General features: G+C 41.2%; 1 protein-coding gene across 1 annotated transcript in view; it reads left to right on the forward strand.

The window, feature by feature from the left end:
* Positions 1 to 23,258: 23,258 nt before the first annotated feature.
* Positions 23,259 to 23,829, forward strand: part of PLCL2 (phospholipase C like 2) — a 98,696-nt gene continuing 98,125 nt past the window's right edge. Inside the window, exon 1 of the mRNA XM_064704587.1 lies at positions 23,259 to 23,573. Coding sequence (XP_064560657.1) covers positions 23,259 to 23,573 — 315 coding nt within the window. The remainder of the gene's footprint in view (positions 23,574 to 23,829) is intronic.

Consider the following 23,829-nt stretch of genomic DNA (forward strand, 5'->3'; position numbering starts at 1 on the left):
TCTGCTATCAAACAGAGGGCCCCCTGACCGAGTAAGTGGCAAATCATTGGGGAGGATTGCTTCATTTCGTGTGCTGTAGAGACCATCTAGTAACATTCTTACTCCCTGCTCCTGGTGGTTGGTACATCAAACCAAAAGAAAAGGGCTGAAGGACAGGAATTCTCTGACAGGGTTTATTTAAAGAGTTTTCCAGTTTCTGTAACCTACAAGAAACTTCTTGTAAAAGGGGGCAAGACTGAGCAACCAGCAGCTGTGGCAGTCACAAGTACAGGTGATGGGCAGGTTTCAGCTTCAGGGTCTACCCTAGCACTGAATTAGAAACACTGAAAAATAGCAGAGGGTTTCTCCCTGGTTACTCTCACAGACATATTCCTAAGAAGCTGAGCTTAATACCTCTCAAAAATGAAGGCAGTTTGAATAAGACTCCTTCAGCAATTGTTAGGAAAAAAATGCAGAATTTACTTCGACTGAGAATTAACAACTTGAACCTTAATATGATATGACTGGACTCTATAATCACTGTTTTTCTTTTTGATTTTTTTCAAAGTTGGTTTTAGGCTGCTTCCTGATCATGAATCATAACTTTGTTCCAAGAGGAAGAGAAGATCCCACACTTTTTTGCTTTTCAGAGACTTTTTCAGTGACTTTCAGACTAAGAGCCCTCAGGACTTACTGAATCTCATAAATACAGTCTCACTTTGAAGTCTAGACTAGAGGAGTTAACTGTAAGCCCAAGTGAAATGCTCACTTTTTTTTTTCCCTTGAATATGAAACTTTATTCTATATCTAGGGATCCTACTACTTTATTGGAGAATTGAAGCAAGCACTGCTGTAATTAATTCTTTCAAAGAAGCAGCAGAGAGCTAGGCCATATATGACTTCTGCCATCTCAGAAAGATCTAGCAGAGAATTAAGCCTCTAAGCCAAAGGTTAAATATGTCACCTGTAAAGTGGGCACTCTTAGGAGGAAAAAAGAGAAGCTTGACCTTGGGGTTTAGAGACCTGGGACACTGGAAATAAATTATGATCAAAATTTTGTACCAATTTCTAAGCAGAACTGTGCAGAAAAGAGCACTCATCACCTAAAAGATCTTTGATATTTACAGAAACAAGAATTGACAGATGAATGAGGAAATGGGGGAAAACCAAGATATTCAGAGAAAATATATTCTAGTTCTCTTAGGATTTTAACCTGGCTCACACACTAATTAAAATCTGTATTGTGGCTTAAATTCAAAACACTGTAGAACATGAAACTGTACTGAACAGGATTTTCAAGTGTACCTTTGAGAGGTAGTGATTTCTAGGCAGGAGGAAATGTCATTCCTTATTCTACAATGAAAGTGGACCTGTAAATATTTTCTCTAGAAAGAACTGTCTATCAGTAACTGTGTACTCCTGGAGGAGTTTGGGATAGGTTGGTTATCTATATTTGACATTGGATTAGTTAGAAATAAACGAGGCAGAGACACACTGGGGATAAACAGTGCCGTGATACTTGAACTTCTAAATGGCAGAAAGCAAGCCAGAAATTTAAGATCTGCTAGGACTGGGGAGAAAGAGGGATTGAATATAAAAGACAGAGGCATTTGATGGTGAAACAGTATCTAGGAAGTGAGATAGGAAATGGAGATTGTTTCCTTGCCCAGAAATATGAGAACTAAACCATTTTCTGGCATCAAAAAGAGCCAGAGTACAGAGCAGAAACTGGATGGGCTTCAAGAGCTTGAATGAATAGCGGGAGGGATAATAGCAGAAGATTGCAGGGTATGCAGCATGTGCAGAAAGCATTCTGAGGCACAGGGGACAGGGAGAGGCTCTGAGAAGGGAGCAGAGATGCAGGCAGACATTTATGGTATTTCAGATACTGTATGCAGGCAGGGAATAATACAGAAGGAATTATTTCATAGATCCTGGATGGGCTGTCCAAAGAAAGAATGAAGAAAACAAAAATACTGCAAAAAGGTGGAAAAGATGGAAGTGGGAGGGAGGGGGAGCATGAGGGCCAGGAAATGTGGGAGGTATTTAAAAATAAGTGAAGGAGTGGGAGAGGCAAATAAGGACAGTAAGAAGAGAGGGAAGGAGAAATTTTACTATAATCTGTAAGTATGAATCCACTGAAAAAAAAGATTTATCTAAAATAAACCCAAAACAAATATAGTATCAACATACAATGTTATATACAGTTCTTTACATCTTTTATCAGATAGTCCCTAAACTCTCTGCAAAGCTAGAATAAATAGGATTTGAATTCTCTGCATAATTTGTCTTAGAAAGGTGGTCAATAAATTCACTATTTAAACAATATTCCCAATGTATTAAGTCAAATCCCAGTTTATGGATTTTGTGAGGTACAATATTTTGTTGCACTATCTGTGCAGAGAGACTCCACTCTGAGAAAATGAACTACATCTCTTTGTGGCCTGTGGTAAATTTCAAAGTTATGCTACAATTTATTACTATATTTTAAAATTATGTAATGAAGAAAAAGGAATCAAACACAATCTCTCAGCTGATGGACCCCACAGGCGAGGAAATGCGTCACACGGCTCCTATGTCTCCAGTGGTATGAGTTATTTCAGCCTGCTGGAGAAGAAGAAAAGAGTAGGGAAAGAGCAGTAAAACTAAAGAGTGAAACCCAGGCATCTTTGCTGGCCACAACCCAAGCAGACTCGATGGGCCTGGTGCTCTCTGGCCTGTCATGCATGTGGTCAGACCAGACAGTCTCTACCAACATATTCAGTAGAAGACAACATGGAAGATGAAAAGCTATCAGTGAGAACTAGGATACAAGAAAGAGAGTAACAAAGATGAAAACTGATACTAGTACTTATTTGTTAAAAAACGGATTCTCATTAATAGATTTAAAGTAACTTTCATCATTCCATTTACAAATGGGAAAACTATGTTTAGTATTTCCATATGTTATAAATTACTGGCTAATATCATATCCAATGATATGATATCAGGAACCTTCTTCAGCAAGTTACAGAAGCCCAAGGTGTTCCTTGATTACCATCAGGGTAGCTTTTGATAGCTTGATTCTTTCTAGTCTTTAATGCTGACATCTCCAGCCATAAGTTTGTTGGCCTGTTTATATATGGATACATCCACTGAGGATTAAAGAATTATTAACATATTTTCTTGAACAAATTATATTTGTCCTTGGCATCTGTTTGAATACTGGCTGGGATGGTTTCCTGGTTGGCTTTGGAACACAAACTGCTTGGGCAGACAGGGGGTAGATTTCTCATGACTGTTTTGTCCTCAGAATGCCTCACAAAGCAAGAATTTCCAAACCATCAGACATAAATCTCTCTCTCTTCCTTTACCAGCAATGTTAATACGTTTTGAAATAATAGAGGTTCAAAAGTTCACTAGGAAAAAATTGGTTTCATTACTCATGGAAAAAGCTTTTATTCGCATGTAGCTGTAATTTAACATCATGTTAACGTCAGCAGAGTACATGACACAGTAAATGTTCACGTGTCTTTACTAAAACTCTGCTAATTCTAATCTAATTAGTAAAGCACGTTGATGATTTCTACAGCCTTCTGCATCACATTCTTGCTGGTTTGCTCAGGCTTCTCCAGGCCATTTTTGTTTGAATTGGGATGCTGGTAGTTTTCCTTGAAATACAGATGTCCTGAGTGACTGCATTAGCTGACTGTGACAGCAAAGATTCTCAGGCTCTTGGCAGCATAATTTCAGAAAATGCACCTGGAAATTTTCATGGTCTTATAATCAAATAAAGAAGAGTTTAAATAGGTTATTTTGAAAAAGATTTGGGACTTGCTGCTGGAGTTTAGGTTTCTGATTTTAAAGTTGAGAGGGAGAATAATAACCTGCTAGAGTAAGAGAAAGATCTGGCATCTATATTTGTAAAAATCATATTAGATTTCCTGAGAAAAATGAAAATTCTGAGCAGGCTTCCTTCCCAAAGGGACTCTGTCCCTTGCAAGAGCCTTCTGCTAAGCTGTGATTTTGCTCCCTGACTGGAAATAATCCTTCCCTTGTTTTTATACTCAAGCCTGGATTCTTTCTGTGTCTGCTGTGCTGTTCCACTCTCTGCTTCTTTTCTTGTCACAAGAGGCCAGCAGTTGTGACATTTAGGGGAAAACAGCTCTTGTATAGAGTATATTGCTCCATTTCCCTACCTCCGGTCCTGCTGCTCGCTACAGTGTGGCAGTGCATGGTGCCAGGCTCCCTTACAGATGTTACACATCCACTTCAAACCTCTTGCTGCAGCTGCAGGGAGCAGAAACATCTCCTGAGACAGCAGGATAGGCTTTGCTACCCTTGGAGTGGTCTGGCTGTGGCTGGGACAGCCTCGCCATGGCTGTGCTGAAATGCACAGCCAGAGCTCCAGGCGTGCTGGGAGTGTGCTCACCATGAAGAGGGAGGTTTTGAGAGGGTGGCAGGGGTCTACGTCTTCCTGAAAATCCTAAAAAGGGGATGGGGCGAACAGAGGAAGGACACTGTACTTAGCTAGAAGGAGGCTGGGTATTTTCCTTGCCTTCACCTCATCATTTCCTTCCTCGCAGCGCGATGCTCGGCAGCCCTGCTGCTGCTGCAGCCTTCCCGACACCTCTCTCCGTCTCCCCGCTGTTTTGCCTCCGGTGCTGCGGCTCCCCTGCTCGGCACCAGCATCAAGGGCTGGGGAGAAGCCTTTGGGAAAGCAGCGGGGCCTCCAGGGCGTTTGCTGGCAGCGATCCCCCCGCGGGCCGTGCCAGCCTCCAGCTGGCAGCTGTGCGCTCCCGGGAGCTTCGGTGAAAGTGCCAAAATACAGATGCTGCACAGCCACCGGGCTGGAAATTTCCCACAGGAGCTGACCACACTGCTGCTCTTTTACCCGACTAGGCAAGCCTGCCCAGGATGTCTAAATTAGTCCCTTTTGGAAACTTTGCATTTTCCCCAAGATAGCAGAAATCTAGATTATAGCCAGCCACCAAAAAAATTACCAATCTTTGTATGAGTACAGTGCTCAAACCAACTTCTGTATTAATCCACTAGGAAAAGACATTAATCTATAACAAGAGCTCTCAATGTTTTTAAGCTTTCTCTATGCCCCTAAAATGCTAAAACACCCTGTTTGTCCTTTTGCCTTGTGTTCAGGACTGTGGATGGGGTGAATGACGTCTGAAGTTTTCTCACAGAGCCTGAAAAAGCAGTGGAGAACCCAGTTAAGTGCAGAAGGAGCAGTGATGGGCAGTGGACAAGATACGATGATGAAGCTAATAGGCTACAGGAACTAAAGCTGGGAGAGATCAGTATGAACTGGTCTGGTACGTATGGTTGGAGCTATCACCCTAAGAGACAGTTTGAGTCCAAGATAAAGTGTGTCAGTGTGAATTGTGAGGCACTGTAATTAATGTCAGGCTGAAAGGGTCAGAATAATTTATAAGATTGAGAAGATACAGGGTTGAGAAGCATACTATTAATTAATGTTGAGATGGTAGGCATGCAGGATTGAGGATAAGGCATCCAGATTTAGCCACTTGGAACTGAGGGAAAAAATGAGTCTTTTGTGTGACCAAACAGGTCTGTGCAAGTGTATGTAATTTATGTGAGTTATAGGCTATTTGTCACGTTGCAAAACATTGCCTATTTTGAAATGCTAATGACATCTTGCATCACTGGGCCAAATTCTGCTTCAGATACACTGGTGTACTGACAAACTCACCAGGACTGCTCAGACAAGACAGTGAAATGAAAGCAATTGACTTTTTAATTTTCAGAGTCTTATTGCATAGCAATCAGCAATTGACAGCATGTTGAAAACATCTACATTGCAGTTATTAAATCAGATTTTTTTCCTAAGCGACAGAAAGCTCGTGAAAAATCCTAATGTCTGCCTGAAATCACTTACCTCTATTCTCACTGATGAAGAACTACAAACACCCATAAAATTACTGCAGGGTGATATTGATAAAGGGGAACTATTTTATCCAGAAGCATAGAGTGCAAAATCAAATCCAAAGGAGATTTAGGCTCTGTTTAGTAGAGGTAATTCAGAAGGACGTTTGAATCCCTTCTACCCGGGATGCAAATGGAAAGGGGCACTGTACAAGGCTGAAAAGAGATGCATGCACACTTTCCCCAGCAGGGCCTGCTGTCTCTAGGACCCATCTTGCAAAGGCTGTTGCAGAAAGAGGAAATGCAGTGGTGCTGCATGGATTGGGCAATGGCCACTGGCCGCTGCTCCAAGGCCATCAGCAGAGATCTGTCTAGGACCTGTCTTCTAGGGCAGCATATGGTTTGCTAAACGGTTTTGCAACTGGGGGATGGCACACATCCAGGTGGCTTTCAGTCCCTGCCAGAATTTTAAAGAGATGTTAACAATGTTTACACTTTTCAGTTTTGACAGTCTCTGAAAATTACCTATTTAAACCTTCTCTCCCTTCCTGACAGCACAAAATCCAGCTCCTCTTTCAGATGCAAAGTGCCCCAGTGCTTTCTGAGTTCTTAGTGCAGGACTCAGGAGAGAAATCCGGTGATTTCTTAGGAAAGAAATCCACCACTGCCCCTCTGCCCCACCACTGGAGCCTTGGTCAGTGCTGCAGCTCTCAGTGCCCTGTGCCCATGCTACAAACAACCAAGAAGTGGGAACATTTCAGCAAATTCAGAGCCTCAAAGCTGTTTGGGGGAGTAGCAGTGGGATTCTAACAGCTGGTTTTTTTTCTATTGTTCAGCCTTTCGTTAGGAAAAAAAAAAGGGTGATTGTTTTTAGGAGATCTATTAATAAAACAGGTGCAAATGAGAATTTTGCTTGCTTGTCCAATGTGTGTCTTGATAGTCAGCTATCTCCAAAAATAAGGAATTCCCCCTCATTACTAGATCAGGCATTTTCCTCTCATCATTTCCCAAATATACATAACTCTACTGTCAAAATTATGAAGACTGATTTGTACAATGTTACCACCAGAGTAATAAAAGCCATGGAAAGCAACTCTCTCACTAAGTTTGGAAAAAGAAGATAAAGAGGCTTCTGGGAGATGCTGGTGCTGGAACACTGCAGCACACCAGGAGATGTTAAAATTAAATGTAAGGACCAGCCCTTTTTGCAAGGTTAAGGACAGACACCATAGCCAGACTGTTTCGTTTATAAATGGACATCTGGCAAACATTGATCTACAATAGTATTTAGTGTGTAATGGAAAGTACAGGTTGTTACATGAGCAATCAATAGTTTTTTAGATTATTGATCCTTACAGTGGCTATTGACTGGTTTTTAGGAGATAGCAGTCTAGTTTTTCATTTAGCTTAGCTTAAAATAATTGGATTGCAAGTTGTGTGCCTTTATATGTGGAAAGGGATTCAATATGCAAATATTGTCTCTCATCATTGACAACATATAAAAAATACTCACTTTTAAGTGTTCTTCTTCCCTGTTGTGTAGTAGGACTACTCAAATATAATTTTAATAAGATGAAAAATTAATTTGGCTTCAGAAGAGTGCAGAGGCCACCATCTCCCTTTTGCTGTGTGACTAGAATATTTTTATCAAAAAAATTCTGTTAATAAAGTCAACTGTTAGAACGAACACATAAGGGATCTAACTGATTTCTCTAGACATGTCATGTTATCGCTCACTTCTCATCCCAACTGATATAATTGTTTGCTTTCTTCTGCAGAGAAAATATGCTGTTGCCTACTGCTTGGGGATTTTACAGAAGTCTCACCAAGTAGTCTTGAGTGTACAGGATTTTATGAACTGTAAAAATAAGCTGATAATATTTTTTGCTCAGTTAAAACAAGCTCTGTGTGGGGAAGGACTGGCATACAAGAAATGTCAGTAAACTACGAGCCAGGTCATGCCTTGAGGTGTTAGTTCTTGTGATGGCTATTTATATTTCAGTGCAGACTGGAGTCTTTCTTTTGACCAAGGCATAATATTCCCACTAAAGGCAATTGCCAGCTAATGCTCCAGCCACCCTGTAAATAAGTTAATCCTATGTTTGCATTTGGTTCCTCCTGCAGGAGCTAGAAACAGAACTGAGGCGTTTATAGTACTGACTCGATGCTCATCTCTTCTGACTTTCAGAGTAAATAAAGAGTCAAATGTATGCATAGAGCAATGCTATTTATGTTATCTAGACAAGCTGAGAATGCATCATTTTGCTGTACTGCATTTTCTCAGATCCAAGAAAGCAAACCACAAATCTTTCTGCTGTTATCTAGCAAGTAACTCTATACCACTACTAAATCAACAACAGCAGGGAATGGAACTATTTTTCAGGTGTCATATATATCCCAGTGCTCTGTCTGTCCTGAAGGTCATGTGTCAAATCATTCTGGGAACAGATTTTTATCTAGTCTAAAAACATTAATCACTTACAATTCAACTTCTAAGCCAAGCAAACAAAACTCAGTCCAACAGAAGTGTAACAAATTGAAAGTTTTCCATATAAATTTAAATAAAAAAAACTGTCTTAGAAAATGATGTAATTTGACCACTGCAGAATTAAAGAAATAGGCCAATGAATATTCTGAGATTTCAGTCTTGACATTGTTGTAAAATATATTTGTGTAGTACACAAATATATTTTGTGTATTACACAAATATATTTTGGGGCTATTCTCTGGTTCTAGTGCATACCTTTGTATTTAAGAATTAGGCATTAACATTTCATGTTCTGGTAGGATTACATGGGATATTTGTTTATAATTAAAGATTTCCCCCTTGTTTTGCAGTGAAAAAACTGCAGAAGCCTTCAGTTTCTTATCTTAGTATTACATAAAGGCGAACTTGACCTACAATGTGAAATTTGAAACTGAATCAAAACTACATAAAACAATCTAAAGTTAGGATTGTTTTTGGTCAGGATCTAGAGTCAGACCTTTCTTAAATGCATTTTGATTGCAGATGAAGGGCTGCAAACCACCCCTCCCTCTCAGTGATTATTTTATTTAGAAGAAAGTGTGGGGTTTGATTTGATCTGGGCCCATCTTTAATAACTGCTATCAAAACCAAAGATTTTTTGGAAAAATTGCCAAACTTTCTTGAGTTTTATTGACATCAAACCATGAAACAAAACAGGAAAAAAGAGCTTTGTCATACAGGCAGCATTTTAGTGTTCAGGACACTGAAGGTACTTTAACTTGATGTCTCTTGCTGCTTCATTAGTCTTGCCTTGATTGTAAGATAAAGGTTTATGCAAGTGGCTGTAGGACCTAAAAGGCTGTTAATTGTTTGAAATGTCAACTGAAGCAGCTTTCTTTCAGAGTGTGGTCTATTTTAGCATTATAAATTCATTTTGGATGGGAGCTCCTCTATTAGAGAAGTGGTTTGGTTTTTTTCAATCTGTGCCTTCTATGAAGAAAAACCCCAGCATTTTAAGCATTTAAATGACTTCTGGGCAGTAGCTATTTATCTCACAAGACTGTATTTCAGGACATCTTTATTTTCTTTGAGAAACTCTGCAAAAATACAGTATAATGTCATTTATTGCTGGTTGTGCATGCAGAGCAATATTGTTCTGTTGCCTGGTAACCAGTGAGAGGGAGGCACTTTGGAAACACTGATAGAAAAAGAGAAAGAGAAAGCTCAACTGTACACACTTGAGTAGAAGACTTATAAAACTGGTATTTGTTCCAGGTAGATTTGAAGAGGAGTTTGGGTCAAGGTTCTCATAGGGTTTTGTAAATTTTTTTGACATCAAAAAGCCCAGCAGGACATTTTCTTGCACTGGAATTTAATGGCCAAGCTTATTTTTTCAAGCCATGTTTACAATTTGTGTACTTCAGAAAGAGAAGTGTTCCTTTTTCCTTCACATGCATTCTTGAATACTTTTTGAAGGTGTGTTCTGCTTAGAATAGCACATTGATAGTGTTCTAACAAAACAAACATGCAGAACTGTTTTGAACTGATATGTTATGAACTGTGAATGATCATGGACATATTTTCAAAGCCAGAGTGCTCTGACAGTTTCTGAATTAGGGAGCTCCTAGGCATCATAATACAAACAACTAACAGACAGTAGATTTGCAGAGTCCAACAAATAATCACAAAACACACCCAGAAAATATCTTCACTGGAGTTCAGTCTGGCCATTGCTTCCTGTTTAACAAGCAATAGAAAGTCAGCATAAAATCAAGGCAGAAGAGATGAGCTCACAGGAGCCAGTTTAACCTTTGGCCAAGCTCAGACAAAGTGCTGGTGAGGGTTTCCAGAGTGTGGGTTATTGTGCTGTTCTTTGATGCCTCCCTGGCTTCCTGCCTCTGACCAGTGCCAGGGCAGACGGTCTCTGCGTGGCCCTTCCTCGCCGCAGGGAGAGCAGGAAGTGCTGCGGGGCCCTTCATTGCTGCAAGATTTACAACAGAGTTCTGAGAAGTGAAAAGGGCTGTGTAGCCCAAGTGTGATTGGAGATAGCCTTCCAATTTCAAGGTGTTCATTTGAATAGAACTGAATGTAAATTTTATTTTTTTCTGGAGGCTAGTTAAACTCAGAAGTATTGTAAACCTCGTTGGCTTTACCTGTGGAGCAGTGCTTTACTGCTTGTGAACATCAGAATTCTGAGAAAGAGGAGGTGCACACTCTGCATGTTGATCACTTCACTGATTACCAGCTACTGGAAAAATTAAGGTCAGAGGTTAATTCCTCCATTATAACCTTCTGTGACATTCTGCTGGAGGCAGAGAGCTCATGGACAGTATGATGAAAGCATGAAGAAGATGCCCTTCATATTGTTGTGTTAGTTTTTCACATTTCCTCTTCTAGAACAATTTGAAGATCATAAAAATACAAGTAGACAAGCAGTAGAAAATTCTAATTAGGATCTCACCAATTATTACTTCCTGTTTACTTATATGGGTATTGCATACATATCAGAACCAAGAAGAAATTTAGCTCTAATAGAAAGCCTTGGAATTTTTTCTAGAATTAATCTAAGTTGTTTGACAGATGTCTGGAGGAAACTACAAGATAAACCCTGTTGTTGTGACTCTGTGATCATACTCCTTTTAAAAAAAAAAATATTTTCTCCTAGCAGAGTGGTTCACTGAGATCTTAAAGCCTTGCTCTCAGTATGTCCCAGCAAAAACCATTTACAGACCCCTCCCCATTTCGGAGAGGTCCGAAAGTGCCACACAGAGCTGAACTTTCCTGTGAAACATCATAAAAGATGTATTCTCTTACTTTTCCATGCTTTGTACCTCCAAGAAAGAACCTGTAAGTGATGACAAAATCTCATATTTTGTGAATTTCTGTTAATGACCCTACTTAAGAAATGTAATGAGGGCACACAGCCATTCAGTCTCTACAGACGAAGAATAAAAACAAAGTCTGAGTTATGTCTTACGTCATTAAAAAATGGACCTGCTGGATTATAGGGCAAAAAGCAGCATTCTGCTTCCATGCTGCAATACTAGTTTATGACTAGAGAGGCAACATAGTGCCAAGGTACCTTGATGTCATTTTTCCTTCAAAAGTTCTAGCAAGTTTGTGGTCTGGTCATTTGCCCTGCTGTACAAAGCACACTGCTGCAGGTGTTTGCCAGAGAGCAAATGAGGGGTGACAGAGACTTAGCCATGCTCTGTGGGGCAGGTTTGGGGTCACACTCAGACCCCAGTGTGACCTACCCTTGCAATCTCAACAGACGAAAACACTGCATGGAAACACAACATCAACTAGAAAACAAATCAAATTAGAAACACCTTATGTTTACTGGAAGTAATTGTGTACCTTTTACATGGGATTGGATTAAAATTTGAGACATTAATTATTCACTGAATATAAAATTGCATATTTCAAATAATCTGGAAGGCAATTATTATCACATAAAATATTTGTATAATAATAGTAATTGCATATGATCTTGCAAAGGGTTCAATCATTCAAAGTGTTGAATAGTGCGTGTCCATTGAACAAAATATTTCAGGACAGGTTTAGCTTTACACAAGTAAGCAGTCCAATTGACCTCACTAAGGCCACTCATCTACTTAAATGTCAATATGTATCTAAGTGCTTTCCTGGATTAGGGCCAGAACGTTTTGTCTTTTGTAAGACAAGGTCCTGAGAAGACCTGTTGCAAATGGCTGTAGTCTGCAGAGCCCTGGAAAGGAGAAGCAAAATAAAAAAGGGCAGTATCACATGATAACTTAGCTGTTCATTTATTTAAGGAATGTACTTTATCATTAATGATTGGCATTATTGCAGACAGCATTATTGCTATTTAAAGGCAGTAATAGTAGGAAATATGATCAGGTATTTGAAACATGGAATAGGCCTGAGAAGCAAAGGGACTGTGACAGAGATAGTGACTACCTTTTCAGTGACTCAGAGTTATGGAGTTCTCTGGAAATAATTTTGCATCATTATTTCCATCAATAGTAGGGGACTAACTTGTGCATTACTGATTCTGCAGCAATGGAGCTTCAAAACCAGCTTGCTTGAGGAAGGAGTACTCTCCCTCTGGATTCTTATCTCCCTGGAGAGACTGAAGTTCATGAACTGCTGTCCATGAAGGTCCGTGGTAGAGGATTAACCCCAAAAATTAAAATCTAAATATCAGTGATTGTCTCCTCCTTGATGAAAGTGAATATAAGGTAAGCCCAAGCATGTCACTGTGAATGACATAGAATTCCCTCAGGGTAGCTAATGCAGCTGTGGTTTTGCAGGTCATACTCTCAGTTGGTGTGGCCAACCTAACTTCATGCTCATATAAATAATTGAGAGTGTGGCAAATTTCTCAACTACTGCCTTTGTACAAGAAAATAAAATGTGCTGTATGTAATTCTTCTTATTTTCAAAGCAAAATACAGATATTCAGATTATCTTGGTAGTTTTAATTAAATCGCTGCTTACAAGATGTAAAATATGTAATGTCAAGCTGCTGCCCAGCACTTTTTGCCTCTCTGGGGATAACTGTCTTGTTTGTGTAATAATAGCTTTTTGCCAGTGTGAGAGCCAAGAAATGAGTATACCAGCTATGCCTGACTATATGTACTTCCACACACAGCTAGCATGACTCTTTATACTCAGGAGAGCAGAGGGGAGCCTTTAGCTAATTATAGTCTGCATTTGAAAGGAAAGCAGCTCTGTATGTAGAGTGGAATGTTTTAATACTTGGTGGATTTGTAATGGTCAAACTGTTGTTTCAAAATGTACAACCAAGATGGATGCTTTGCTTTGCCTGTCAGGTATTTCAAGAAAATTTGTGCTAGGGAACTGAAAGGTCAGTCTTCAGCTACAAGGAAAAGGAAGAATTACTATGGAGTATATCTGTATATCTTACACTAGCGCTATCTAAATTTAAAAATATACTAGACAATTTCAGGAAAACTAGTTCACATATAGTGAAACAATTGTAATGCCTTAGGGTAAAGATTTTTCTTCCACTGAATAAATTTCAGACTCCCACTGGATTTATAAGTCATTCACATATCAAAAATCTTAAGTTGATTTCAAAACTCAGAAATTCAAATAAAGCACCTATTTAAAGTACCTACTGTTTTTCTGGCCAATTTTTCTCTTTTCCTTGGACAACTCATGTTTACATTTACAACCAGTATTCGTGAGGTGGTTTCCATACTTGGTACTGGGGAACAGTGCAGTACATTGTTCTTTAGCTTCATCTGCTCCTTTCACATAGCTTGTCTCGCTGGAAACATCTATTTCATCTGCTTCATGTAACTTCACCTATGTTCTTTTTCCCAAGAGCACAGCTTTGTATTTTATTGGGAAAAGCAAGAATACTCAGAATGTGAAAAGAAAGAAAACAGTTGTGAACGTGTGTGTGTGTGTGTGTGTGTGTATGTGTGTGTCTGTGTGTGTCTGTGTGTGTCTCTGCGCACACAGTCATAATTCAAAAATCCTGCTGATAAACAACATGAAACAAAGCATTATTAATAATTCAAGAAGCTAGGCAGCAGGAAAAAAAAAGTCAAAGAAATTGTTTTTTTCTCCCAGACGAACAAAATTTAAGGAATTTAGGTGGTGCCTTTTCAGTCAGAAGAAATTACTGAAATCAGCAGAATTGAGAGTTCTGAGATAACTGGTGAGAAAAAGAGCTGGACATAGTTTTGAGGAGTTGGGTTAAACACACCTGCACTTCTAAATGCCCAGGGAACCTTTGTGAGGCTTTAAAAGATAGGAAGTAACTTATTACTTAAGTAATAGACTGTGTCCATTAATTCAGTGTCTGAATTTCACTGCCTATCTTATGTTAAAATGCTGTACTTAACAAAGATTAATCAAGATAATTCTCCTTTCTTTGACACCATCACCCTTTGCACCCTTATTATAGTTGAGACTTCAAATAAGATTTAAGTGCATGATGTGCCTTAAAATAATTTAAACAAATGAAAAAATAAAGATGTGCAAATCAGTGGGCATACACTGGTGAATGCTTTTGGCATACACAGTGCCCTCTTCACTGCTCTTTATCCTAAATTCCTTCCAGCTACACACATAGGATGCAGAAAACACTTTTCTAGTGAAAGATGACCAAGTGCTCAGGAAGATGGTCAGAAATTCTGGAGGTCCTGATTTCTAAATTCCCCAGAGAATGTCTGTGTGGTCTTTTGGGAGGAGATGCAAGATCACACTGTTTGTGTTCCAAACTGGATGGCTACGTGCCAGCTCTGAACTGGATCCATACATTTATATGACTTCAACAGCAGCAAGCAGCAAGCCCATGTTGACTGGGGCTTTTAGGCTTCTCTGTAACACAGTACAAATATAATTAATTTAAAAAAAATTAAAATCAGTAATTTGATCTCATTCTTCATCGGCAGTTGAATTAATGTCTTGTTTATTGCTTAGTAAGAACTTAGGAACTTCAGGGGAAAAAAGAAAGAATTTTAAATAGAGCAAAAAAGCAGCATCTCTTTCCATAGAAAATGAGTTTATTAAGTACTGAAATGAACAATGTCAAATAGTCAAGCATGCATTTGGGCCTCAGCTGCTTCTGCTGGACAAAACGCATATGGAACATATCAGTGTTGGCAATGTAATCTGCAAGAGAAAATCCCTTCTTCAGCTTGTGTCTGTTGCTTCCTTGTTGCATCTGAATGTGAGGAGCTCTTGCATTCATAATCATTCCATGTGATCAGTCAAGTTTCCTTCTTCCCCTCTACAGTCATAACCTTTGGCAGCTAAGTTAAGTTATTTGAATTTTATTTTAATATTATATTTTAAGACTTTCTTTGCAATAATATATTTTTCGTCCATATTATCAATCTTATTTAATTTCCTTCTGTCTTCTTCTGTCTTTAAATTTGTTTTTCAATTCTAACGACTAACAGATCTTATTCTCTTTCTGCTACCATGGTTCCTTGGCTTTATCTCCCTCTGTAATTTAGACTTTTCCTTTCCATCATTGTTCACTTTTCTTTTTTCCTGTGTCTATATTAGTGCTATGGAATATGATAACAGTAATCCTGAAACTTACTATAAGTAAAGGTTAATGTTTTTACCATTATGTCTTATTGTCCTTCTCTGCTGTCCCTTTTCATAAATTATCTTCATTCATTCTCTTCCCCTACTATTTTCCTAACTTTTCTGGAGTTTCTCCTGTCCTTGAGCAGTGACTTAGGAATGCTCAGAGGATTGAACTTCATTGCAACTTCTTATCTTAGATGGAGGAGGAAAAAGCAATTTGTACAATGAATTCAGGAAAAATGTATAGATCCCTACAGAAAGGGGAACTTGGATGAGAAAAGGAAGGATGGAAGGGCTTTTTCTGTACAAAAAGGAGTTAGAGGAGTGCCAGCTGCAGCAACTTTGTTTTCACAGCCTCCTGATACATGAAGTCAAAATGTGAGAGAACCAGAAAATCTTCAAATACTGCTTAGTTTTACTGTTATCCCAACAGAGAGTCTCACTCTTGGTGACTCTTCTTCCAGGAGTAGGTTGCCATAGCAAAGAACAGAACAGAAGCTGGGAATTTCCTTCTGGTTTTTGGCAGAAGAAAAGTGGTACTTTCCCTTTACTTCAGCTGCTGTTTACTCAGAAAGTCAGTATATTTAACTGTATTAAGGCTATGTATTAACAGAGAGGTCTTGCACATAAATATATTTTTTTGAAAATTCAGAGAGTATAGGAAAAGTTACATTAGTGATCAGGACCCTGAATTTCATGTCTGGTTTATGCAAAATATAGATGTTTCAAAGAAATTAGGAAGTCTATTACCTGTCTACTGACTCATGTCAGTTTGTGAGAGTTGCACAATAGATATTTTGTTAAGGTCTTCCGACCTGAAGTTTCAACCATAAACCTATTTCTAGTAAAAAAGGTTTGAATATGCATGTGAAACCATCTATAAATACTGTAATTTTTTTAGCATTTTTTGAACTAAAAATAAAGAAAACAAATATGACTGTTGAATTATGCTTCAGTGTTCAGAAGTTGGAATACTGGATAAAAAAATTAAATGGTGGAATTGACTTTTGTTAAGAACTGTGCTGGTTAGTGCAACATACTCAAATCTACCATCTGTAAGGGACGGGAACTGATGTTAATTGCTAATGTGAGAAACACAAAAATTAATGGGATTAAGGAACTCCATTACAAGCTTTAGGACAGGATACAATCTCACTGGCTGTTGTCTTGCAGTCTACCAGTATCCATGTCAAATAGCATGAAAACTATGTTCCCCATGTGTTACCACACCTTTTTAAAACCTGCTTCAAATAATTTGTGTTGTGTGATTTTTCTCACATGACTGAAAAGAAATGCATTTATGTCTTGGAGTATAACAAGTTTAATCAACTCCTCTTTCAACTATACTAAGAATAATATGTGATTTCTTGTAATTCAGAAAACTTGCTAGGCTAAGGGAACTTATGTGAATTTTGACTGCCATTCAATAAAAGCACTTAATTCCTCTTTTATACATGTATATTCCACTTTCTGTGGTATTGTGTTGCAATGTTTCTGACAAGACAAGCTGACAACAGCACACAGTTAACTGTTTATCAGCAGAAGTGTGTATGTGTTAACTCTCCCATTAAACCCTCAAAGGTGAAGACATAACACACTGCAACTCCTACTTAGCACATGTAGATCCAGTGTTTACCCTCATGGACATGATAAAATGAAGACAATTATAGAAGGAACTCAGACTGTCAAAAAATCCTACTGATTTTATTTACCCATTCACCTATGATGGGAAAGAGTGAAAGCGTTTAATATTCTGCTATGATGAGAATTCACAAAGCATATAGTGCTGAAATTACAAATTAAAAGTTTTATGTCTTTCTCTTTGTGCAAATTTAATGAAAGCTTTTTATCACTATTAACATTTTTGTGGGCTATTTTATTGGCACGGTCCTGTAAAAATAGAGTCAGATGCTTTAAATGACAAAAACAGATGACATATGAAATTTCTTACATCTCACAAGTCAAATGTCTTACATCTCACTTCTGTATATACCCAGTACTTACAAACATGAGGAGGGAAAAAATGAAATCCAATCCTCTGCAGAATCCTGGCTTTCGTCTGGTTTTTGTAACTGTAACTTCTCCTTAGAGAGCAGAGTACAATGCCAGGAGATGGGAAACTGTGTGTATGTTCTTTTGAATGATGCACCAGAAACACTTCAAGAACAGGTTTGTTGTCCTGGTCGCTCTGATAAAATGCATGTGCCTCTGCTGAAATAGGCACTACACAAGTCTTTTACAGGGTGCCTGCCTTTCCTAGTAGAAGAAAATGCAAATTTTGCTCCACTGAAACTTTATCCAAAAATACCTCAAATAGTATTGCTGCAAAATAAGTTTTCCAAATGGTGATATTAAAGACAAACAAAGATTTGATTTTCAGCCTTTTCAGGAATGGCAAACTAACAGCATGATATTAGAATAAGATAAGCTGTAATTTCCTGTTACGATAACTCCAGGATTCCCAAAAGAATTACTCAGATTTAGTGCCTAGGTCAAGACTTTTTAAAAATACTTAATTTCTAGTATGCAAGCTGAGGCCTTAAGGGAGGCCTCTGATATTCAGAAAGTCCTTCCTGTCTGTTCTTTAACTTTCCCTCTAAGACATCTCTTTTAATGGTCAGGAAGGGAATACTCTCTTTCAGTTTTTAAAAACCTTGACCTTTTTTAAAACATATATACAAAGAGTCTCATTTTCATGGCAATGTGATTTAAAGCTATGCTGCAACCAACTAACCACTGCAGCGTGATAGTCTTAAAAACAGACAGTTTAAAGAAGAACTGTTGAATTATGTTGATTTCGAAAAGCATTCCTCCTGGATTCAAGAGTCTGTAGGGGAATAGTAGATTTACTGTTAAGCTCTTGTTAATTCTGAACCATCACATTGAGTAGGCTGGTAGCCAAACTAAAAGGCATTATAGGTAGGATAGAGAGCAAACATTCCTTAAGCTGTATTTAATAGGCTAAAGTGGTTGAGCTGCTTGATTAAAAAAAAAATCCACATACTTAGAGTTATAGAATCACAGCCTATCCTATGTTGGAAAGGGCCAACAAAGATCATCAAAGCCCAACTCCCAGCTGACTCCTATAGTCACTGTTAGTATAATGAACTTTCTAAAATTGCAAAAAAAATATTTTCATGTACACAATGTTAATAAATGCTCTGCAGTAGACAAATCTGTCAATTTATGTTTTTCTACCTCTTTTTGCTGCCTTTAGTACACATTGTACTGTTGGCACATTTTATGTGCATATTACACACCTGCACTTTACAGATGTTTTATACAATAATGCATTATTTATGGATAAACTTTGCTTTGGATTAATTATGAATCAGATTCTGACTGTAATGGGACTGCTTAAACATGTATACTTAATTATACAAGTACAACAAACAAGTATGTGCTAGACTGTGACCTGAACAATCAAGTCAAGCAATTTAAATTATCACCGGAATTGCAGAGATACTTACAATAATGAAAAAACGTATTTTAAGCAGAGGTGTCAGAAAAGCAACATTTAAACAAGATAATTCCTAATTAAAATTTTTCCTGTTTGGAATAAAAAGTATTTAGTGTATTAGCAATAATCTAGTATTTGGTTTCTTTAAACACTAGTGATTTAGTCACTGGTTAGGGGTTTAAACATATCCTGTTTCTTGGCATGTTTCTGATGCCACACTATTTGAGTTAGAAAAGTTCAATGGGTAATGTTAGCTTAGCTGTGGAACTCTGATATTTAATAGGATTTTATGAAAATACTAATATGTGCACATGGCAGCAAGTTCTCAGAGTTAAATATTGTCATAGAAGGGTCTTTTGATTCCATTATAATCCTTATTTCATTTAACAATTAAACAAATAGAGCCTGCTGAGGCCACTATTGAATAATGATAATGAAAAAGTTTCTTCACCTCTTGATCTTCAAAAAGTTCTGGCAAAAAAAGTATATAGTTCACATTAGTATCACATGAACTACTTTGGAAACCTGAGCTCACAGGGATAAACAAGGTCTCTATGAGTAGCTCAGTATTGGTGACCATTTCTGGGATTTGGTTTATCAGAAATGCCTCCTTTTGCATATGGAAGTATTTTTCAACTTTAAGCATTCAAAATGCATCTGAATAAACACTGGACTAATTTAGAGAAGTCCTGTAAAACAGAATAGTACAATAAGAGAAATCAGTGAATGGTCGTCAGAAGAAATCTCAGATTTGGAGAATTTTCTACCTCCATCTTGCTAGAACAACCTTTCTAGTTTAGTGTCTGATACAATGCTTTTATCAGTAATTAAATTTCAATATTTAGAATAATGAGTAATACTATTCTATTGATTATATATCAATATAATCAATATTGTATTGATACTATTGTATTGATTTGTGTGCATGTATCCTTAAGACTAGATTCAGAAGTTTTACTCTTTCCTTTGTATTGAATCATCACCTTCACAGTCAAAAGTCTGGCAATGTCTGCAGGTCTTGATATCCTTCATTACAGAACTGCCAAGGCTAAAGTTAAATGATTTCTTTTTCAGTGTTGTTATCTTGTTTCTATGCAGGTTGGACAGATAAGCAGAGTTGAAAAGGGTTTTTTAAATCCTTTTTTCTCTGAGATAGGACTGATCAAATTCTGCTAAAGGCCTTAAAACTGGTATTCTGCTATGTGCATCTTAAGCAGCAAGATGACAGAAAGCACTCATCTTCCTCACCAGTTTACTGGCAAGGCTCTGTGACAAATGGTTCTAATAACATTTTGTACCTGTTTTGTATAAATTTCATTCTTCAGAAGAAACAGTGGCGCTCCTAATGACAAAGTGTCTCCTGTAGGGATGGTTTGTGATGTCCACATGTGTAGATACAATACTGGATAATATTTAATATTCAAGGCTGACTTTTCCTAGTTAAATGGTGAGGCAAGATGTTCAGCCAGGAGATGTCCATATAAGGGCAAATGGTAAAATCACTGTATTACCAGCTAATGAAAACCACAAACTTTGGCTATTTCAGATCTTAAGTTTAATATTAATGTCCCTAGTGTTTACAGTCTAAATCCTGCAAATGTGCATGTTTTCATTTAACCTTAAGCTTTGTTAATAGTTAGATTAAATTGGGACCATATATGAGTCACGCAGCAGTGTCAGGTTCTGAACTTTCTTGACCCACTAGAAATGATACTGAATAAGTAATATTCTCCAAAGAGCTTCATACTTTCCTCCAATCTGCATCACACCTTATGGTTCCTTTTCTGCTGCAGTGACAAGCAGCATTGTCCAGATTGCAGACAGAATATCGAAGAAAACGCTCTCACCACCACCGGCCTGTAAGTTGGTGGCTGCTTAATGACCGTGGGGACACAGACATCAATCTCTTCAGGAAGAGGAGATTGAAATGAGGGCTCTCATGCTCCAAGTGATCTAAACAGTAAAAACAGACAGAAGATATCATCCCTGTAGCTCTATGTTTTGGAGGAGTGAGATGTCCCTTGGTGTTCTGAAGAAAAAGGTGGAGGTGCCTTCTTTTGGAGACTGCTCAGAGCATTGGGCCGCCACAAAGGTACAATGGCACTGCTCTGCAGTCCGTGGTAAAGCCCTGGAGCTGGGGAACAGGACTGAAAATACACCCTTCAATCCAGTGTTTTCAGCACCAGTATGCTGAAGGGGGATATTTGCGCTGCCTTATTCAAGCTATTTAGGATAGGTATCTGATCTCTGTGCCAGCGGTTCCAGGCACAGCCAGTGATCTCCCGAGGGCAACTGAGGGAACCTAAATTAAAAGTGTAGTGCTTTCATTCGACTATAATCTGAGTCAAGCTCCTGCATTAAGCACTTCAGCCAAATGCTGAAGGTCAGATGGTGTGGGCCGTCTTAGGTGTCTGTTTGCTCAGTGTGACTCTTTGCACTCTTATTTCTGCGATTTCCAATTTTGCTCATGTTCTCAATGTATTGTCTCCTGAACTGACTCAATTTTTGAATTTCAAGCAAAGGGCCAAGTGCCTCAACTATGGCATTTCATTTCCCTTTATTCAACTTAATCGTGAAATATCAAGCTCTTGCAACATGCAGCTGTGTTAAGATGTAAAAATAAATATGCGGCTCTCTGAATTACTGCTCTTCCACCAAGTGCGTCCTGTTTGTCTCATAGCAAACCTAAACCAGCGTGTATGGGGTATGTGAGGGCATGCCGGCCGAGCATGCTGTATTGTGGACACGCTTGAAGGCAACCATCAAGTTGCAGTTTCCGTTAAGCTTTTAATATTCCAGCACTCCATCACATTCGTTCCTTTAATAATTAACGGCTCTAATTGGACTAATTGGGCTGTCAGCGCCCAGTCGGGCCGTTCCAGCCATTCCACCGCGGCCCCCCGCCCTTCCTGCGCGCTCGGGCGGCCGCAGCCCCTCGGGTGGGCAGGGCGGGTGAAGGGCCCGGGGCGCCCACGGGAGGGGCGGGAGGAGCCGCCGTCCGGGCGGAGGGGAGCAGAGGATGCGGCCGGGAGCGGGGGGCCGGGCACGGGCTCTTTTGTGTGGGCCCGGAGCCCGGCCGAGAAGCGCGGGGCGGGAGGTGCGGAGGAATGCTCCGGTGAGCGCGGGGCGCGGGAAGGGGCGGGCGGCTCTGCCCTCGGGCGGAGCGCCCCCGAGCTGCCGGAGGGGGTGCTGGCGGCGGGGCCGCCAATCCGCGCGGGGCCGGCCCTGTGACTGGCGGCGGCGGCGCCAGGGGGGCGAGCCCGATCGCTCGCTCAGCCTTCCCCCGAGAGTTTCCTCGCGGGGGCGGTCGGGGCTGCCTCTCCCTTCGGCGCTGCCGGCGTTTCCCCCCACGGGGCTGCAGCCGAGCATTGGGCCGGGGAAGGCGGCGGCGGCAGCGGAGAGCGAGGGAAGCAGCCACATGAATCAGTTTCTCTCTGTATCCGGCTCCGGGCAGAGGCGGCGACCATAGCGGGGAGGAGGGGAGAGGGGAAAAGCGGCTCCTGCAGCAGCGACAGCCGGGGTTCCGCTCGCCGCCGAGGTGGGTAGCGGGGCCGCAGCGTGAGGGCGGGGGGCGGCTGCGGGCGAGGCTGCCCCAGCCGGGCTGTCTCCGCTCTAGAGCGGCTGGATGTCGGCAGGCAGCGGGAAGGGAGAAAAGTTGCCGAGGGCGCCCGGGGCTGCCCCGCGGGGCGGCGGCGGCGAGCCTGCTCGTGTTCCGCCGCTTCTGGCCGCCGGTCGTGGCCGGAGAGGGGTTGCGGCGGATGGTCCCCGCCGTGCTTGGGACGGGCTTTCCCCCGGGCCGGGGCCGGAGGCTTTGGGGCGTGTTGTTCTGCAAGTTCTCTTTTCGCTCCCGCTTCGTTGCTTCAGCGATTGTGGGTGTCGCCGTATCAGGGTGAGAAAATACCGCCATCAACGCCTCTCATTTTTCCCGGCTGAGCAGCCCCAAAAGCTCCGTTCCTTCGGTCCCCTCCAGCATCCCGCGCCCCGTGGCGGGCCGGTCCCCGTCCCCGCGGCGGGGCTGCGCTCATTGCCCCGCTCGGTGTCCCCGGCGGGTCGCGGGTGTGCGGGCGGGCACCCCGGGCAGCCCCTCTCCTCCCACGCGTGTCCGTGTGTGCGCGCAGGGCAGCGCGCCGCGGTGCGACGCACCCCCGCCTCGTGTGAGGAGCGGTTGTCACGTTTCGTCTCCTTTTCCCTCCCCAGGTGCTGCGGGACTGGTGCTCGCCGAGCCGCCACCGACACGTTTTCGTCCGTCCCCCCTCCCCTCTTGGAGCTACGCGGCCTCGGCTGCCAAATGCGCGGGGGGGAGAGACTTAGACTCAAAATCCCCCGATCGTAAATAGAGAGAAAGCGGAAGGAGAGGCACCGCGGGAGGAGGGGAGGGGGGCAGCGGCGGTGCTTCTGCCGTAGCCAGGGAGGCTGATGGCGGAGTTTGGCAGCGGTGGCGGCACCGGCGGCGGGGGGCTGCCCTCCTCCCCGGGGCCGGTCCAAGGCAAGGTGGCGTTCAAGGCAGGAGATGGGGAAGGAGGAGGAGGAGGAGGCGGCGGCGGGAGATCCCGCTTTGACAGTGCCGGCAGCCGGGTCTCCAACGGGGACTGTGCCCAGCCGGGAGCCGGTGAGGAGCCGGGATCAGCTCCTCCTGCAAGCCCGGAGAGCAGCAGCAAAGAAAGAGGATTTTCCGCCAGTCAACAACGAGAAGGCAAACCCGGCATCCCCCGGAGGAGCAGCATAATTAAGGTAAGAGCTCCTGCTCCTCCCCATCGGGGTCTTTTTCTCTGTGACAGAGGCAGGGAGATGCGGGCGATACACTGGGCTCACAGAGCCTTGGCTCTGGATGTAAGGACAGGCAGCTTTTTTCTTTCTCTTTTTTTCCTCCCCCCTGTGGTGAGGGGACTTGATTTTTCCTTTGTCAGAAGTGGACAACAGTGAGAGGATGGCTTTGTATACATCCACGCTTGGGGGTAGCAGGGCGTCGTGTTTTGAGGTTTATTAA

This window comes from Zonotrichia leucophrys, chromosome 2, assembly GCF_028769735.1.
Source record: "Zonotrichia leucophrys gambelii isolate GWCS_2022_RI chromosome 2, RI_Zleu_2.0, whole genome shotgun sequence".
Classification (NCBI taxonomy): domain Eukaryota; kingdom Metazoa; phylum Chordata; class Aves; order Passeriformes; family Passerellidae; genus Zonotrichia; species Zonotrichia leucophrys.